At 38.7% G+C, this 4,138-nt stretch overlaps 1 protein-coding gene across 3 annotated transcripts; it reads left to right on the forward strand.

Moving 5' to 3' along the window:
• Positions 1–491: 491 nt before the first annotated feature.
• On the forward strand, positions 492–3,528 carry lrrc20 (leucine rich repeat containing 20). 3 transcript variants are annotated; one of them, XM_030098102.1, is made up of 5 exons: positions 492–727; positions 2,443–2,531; positions 2,708–2,857; positions 2,995–3,162; positions 3,246–3,528. In XM_030098102.1, exons 2-5 carry the CDS (start codon positions 2,462–2,464, stop codon positions 3,380–3,382), a joined length of 525 nt encoding a protein of 174 aa, XP_029953962.1. In that variant the 5' UTR covers positions 492–727; positions 2,443–2,461; the 3' UTR covers positions 3,383–3,528. The 3 variants fall into 3 exon arrangements, with proteins under 3 accessions (XP_029953962.1, XP_029953960.1, XP_029953959.1); XM_030098100.1 differs by having other exon boundaries at positions 532–763; XM_030098099.1 differs by lacking the exon at positions 492–727 and adding an exon at positions 792–1,665.
• Positions 3,529–4,138: the final 610 nt, after the last annotated feature.

Genomic DNA, 4,138 nt, shown 5'->3' on the forward strand with positions numbered 1-4,138 from the left:
CCCTCACATTCATCATAAGCCATTGTCCAGGACAGTAATATCCAGCAAAACCTGAAGTGGCAGGTAGTTATAACAAAGCTAAACTATGTTCCATTCTCCTGAATCCAGAGAGCTCTTTGTGTTCATATTTTTTGAAAAATACACTGACTAACCAGGAATTTTCCAGAGTTCTGAGCCATGTTGGCAGTCAGAATGAGAACAGATGACAAGGATCCAAAGGTGAGACAACATTTAACTACTTAGACATCACTATCAGGCAAAAAAAAAAAAACTTTTATTTGATGAATCATCAGCAATCCGTAATTTTTTTTTATCATTTATTTTAACATGGTTTAATTTTCCAAATCAATCCTTAATCGTTTAAAGTCCATACGTAATTCACTTTCAATAAAAAAAAATATAGATGAATAAATTTGAAACAACGTCGGATTTTACCCACGATTTGGTGACTTTGGCTCGTGAGCTGCGCTCTTCGCGCGCAGCAGCGACGCTCCTGAGCGCACCTCTGACAGCCCGCACGCTGCCACCGGCTCACGCTTCACCAACTAAAAAAAACCGAACAACAACGATTGTTACCGAGTGCTTTCACGATTTAAGCACACGGGAGGCGTTTCCAAAGGTATCTCCGGTTCTAATAAACAGCGTATGATCGAAGAGAACCAACCCCTTCCGTGCTAAAAATACACTCCCCGGTCGGACTGGTTGAGTTTCTAGTTTCTAGTTCTGGGTAAGTGGCTTCACTGCGTGGCTTGACAGGAACAATGTAAGTCCCAAAGATCACTTTTTTATGTGAATTTATGTCTGTTTAGGGAAAAGAAGGTGTTTAAGATGAACTGACTGAGTATTTGAGAATCATGTTTGAGCTGTAAGGAAGGGGAATGCCATGAATGGCGTATTGAATAAGATTCATTGTGTTTTATAATATTAAGATTTTACAAATGATTCACAAAACCACATTTAGAAAGTATCAGATTGTTATTATTATTGTTATTGTTATTATTATTATTATTATTATTATTATTATTATTATTATCACCATGACATGATTTGGTAGCTATAGCTCAAACACATCAACTTCAGTGTATTTGTGTTCATTTCATAACAATGCTCTATAAGATTATTGCTTATTGCAGGTTTAACTAATATCACACTGCTCTACTTTCAACTGAATTATTGTTTAATTGCATCCAAACTAAGTTAAAAGCAGCTTAGAGCAAAAGACAGCAATGACACGAGTTTAATCCAAACAGCATCAGTGTGATTTTCTGTTTACTCCATAACCAGAGCTGAGACAGTTTTATAATGCACAAGACAAGTTCCTGCTTGAACTCTGTGCTATTAGGTAGTGAACACTCACACAGGAGTGTTTGACAGTGATAGTCATGTCATAATCAATCAGACAAGATCAGTTCACACTCATCAGTCACCATTTTTATAAGTGTGAACAAAAGCATAACATCATGAACTATTAAAATGTCATATAAGTGAGGTTGTAAACATAGGGGAAGTTACTGAGTTGCTGTTGTTATTCTTTCCACATAGACAGAACCAATAACAAGTGGGCATGTACTGTCGTGTTTGATCACATGATGTGGAGTTGAAGGAAAACAACACTTCCTCAATGCCCACTCACTCAGGCTCTAAGACAGTAATGGGTATGATGAGGTAAATATCAACCACAACAGTAATGCAGTGATTGAACAGTGATTTACAGTGGAATTCAAACAACAGAACAGATTTGGACTGTGGACACTGTAAAGTGGCAGAAAGGTACTGTAAAGTCATTCATTTTTTTTCCCACACAAGCAGCAGAAAAGAGGTGAATACTGCCAGCAGAACAAGACGGCTGATGGTGTCTGTGTGGACCTGCTGATGAGGAATTACGAACATGCAATAGTTGATATATTATACACTATAAACTGCAGCACACATTTTATTCATTTTTTATAATTGTTTATTGTGACAATGCTGTGACTGAAAGCGCTAGGCTATGTTGCATAGAATAAAGCAGGCCTTTTCAGCCTGAGATGTAGTTATTGAATGAACACAGTGACCTCTGGTGAGAATTCAGGCGCATAAGAAGAAAAAGAAATTCAGGATTTTGATCTCAAGTGAGCCTCTGTACATAATTTCCACATTCTTCCTCCAATTTCCCCATGTAGTCAGAGAACATGTAACTAAGACTTCATATTGACGACAGAATATTTCAATTCGTGTTTTGTTTTTTCCTATTTTCCCTTATACCTCATGAAACTCAAAAATAACCAGATGCCACAATTTATATCTTTTTTTTAACTAAAAACTTTTCAATGCATGTTTTGAATGTAGAAGCAGCAAACAAAATAACAGGCTTATGAATGAGATCCATTTTGCTGGGTTATTGTTTGAAAGTTTTTTTATGCCAACTTGGGTCTAATTTCATTGTGCTGTTGCCTCTTTTAGGGACGGTTCCAACAAAATAATGGCTGAATCTGTGGCAAATGTGGCCCGGAGGATAAATGCCACAGTTGAGGAGGGCAAAGACAGTTTAGGTAAGATCCCATCCACTTTCTGATGCTCTTCATTGTGGGAATTACACGTCATGAGGTGATTTCTGATTTTACCAGCAGGTGGCAACAGAAACCTAAGTGTAAATTCTAAAGCACACTTGGTTCCAGTGCAATATATGATCTGAGGATTTATGTTGTTTTCTCTATTTTCATTGCAGACTTGTCAAACTGCAAGCTCATTTCTTTCCCAGACGGTGTCTTCAAGGTCCTGAGAAGTGTATCAGAAAACATCCGCGTTATCACACTGGCTGACAATGAGATGAAGGCCATTTCCAGCAAGTTCTTCTCAACTTTCACTCAGCTCACAGGTAGTTGAAGAAGACTGTGTTGCTCTATGCAGTTTTTTTTTCCCCACACATTGTTAAATTTGCCAGTGTTGAAACATTGTGATGAAGAGTCTGATGTATTATTATTATTATTATTGTCTTTGAATTATTTCTCTCAGAACTGGACTTGCACGGAAACGTTCTCACCAAGCTGCCGGAGGCGGTCGGAGAAATGCAGCATCTGACCAGCATCAATCTTTCCCGGAACAAGTTCTCCACGTTTCCCGAGAAGCTCACCGAAATCGCCACGCTGGAGATGATTAACCTGGAGGAAAACAGCATCACAGGTCAGATAAAAATAGATCGATGCGTCCTTTTCATGGCTGCGACTTTACATGTGGCTCACTCCGCTTTAAATTTCCCTCGACAGAGTTACCTGTGGAGAAGCTGTCGGCCATGCCAGCACTGAAGTGGATAAATGTCAAGTCAAACCCCTTGGATTCAAACACACAGTCTGCTCTGCAGTCGCCCCATAAATTTGACATTTTGTCCACCACAGAGTCCTAAAATGTGATAATATTTCACCGCCTATAGACTGCATGCTGTGTGCCTTTCACTGCTGACGCTGGATGCTGTTGTGTGCCTGAGAGGTGAAAAAAAAAAAAAAAGAAATACTGGAAGATTTTACAAACTTGTAAACTCGTGACCTCCTTGACTGACTTTTCAGTCCTGCTGTTGAAAACACATCCTCAACATCCCTGATGCATCATTTCGGAATGTTTTTCAGTTAATTTATTACTTTTGATAGCATAATAAACTCAAGATTGTACTCTGAAAATGTGGACTTTTTTTGTATTTTTTTCCCGGAATAACAGTTTCATCACTTGGACTTTGTTGGATGAATTTGTATAAAATCCCTTAAATGAAGTGTTGCGTCATGTTGTAGTGGTTTGAGAGAAGAACATTTCTGTAATTCCATTTATGGGATGGATTATACTGCTTTCATCAAGAAGTCAGTGATCATATGTCAGACAAATACGCCTTATTGTGGTCAACATTCATCCACAGGACAGTGAGAGAAACCTGATTTTTTCCTCTCTACAGCTCATCTCCTGCATGGCTCCAACTCAGAGGAGTTGCATTTATTATAAGGTACATTTCTTATGAATTTCTAAAGCCTTTTTTTTAGGGTACCGGTTCCACATTGAATACAGCACGCATAAGTAAAGCGGAGGTGGAAGCAAGTACCTTTAGGCAAATGTCAGTCAGGTTCTTAAATCCTCCATCTGTAGAGGCTCCAGACAGCAGAGGCTGGTGCACATA

The sequence above is a fragment of the Salarias fasciatus genome, chromosome 8 (assembly GCF_902148845.1).
Source record: "Salarias fasciatus chromosome 8, fSalaFa1.1, whole genome shotgun sequence".
NCBI classification, from domain to species: Eukaryota; Metazoa; Chordata; class Actinopteri; order Blenniiformes; family Blenniidae; genus Salarias; species Salarias fasciatus.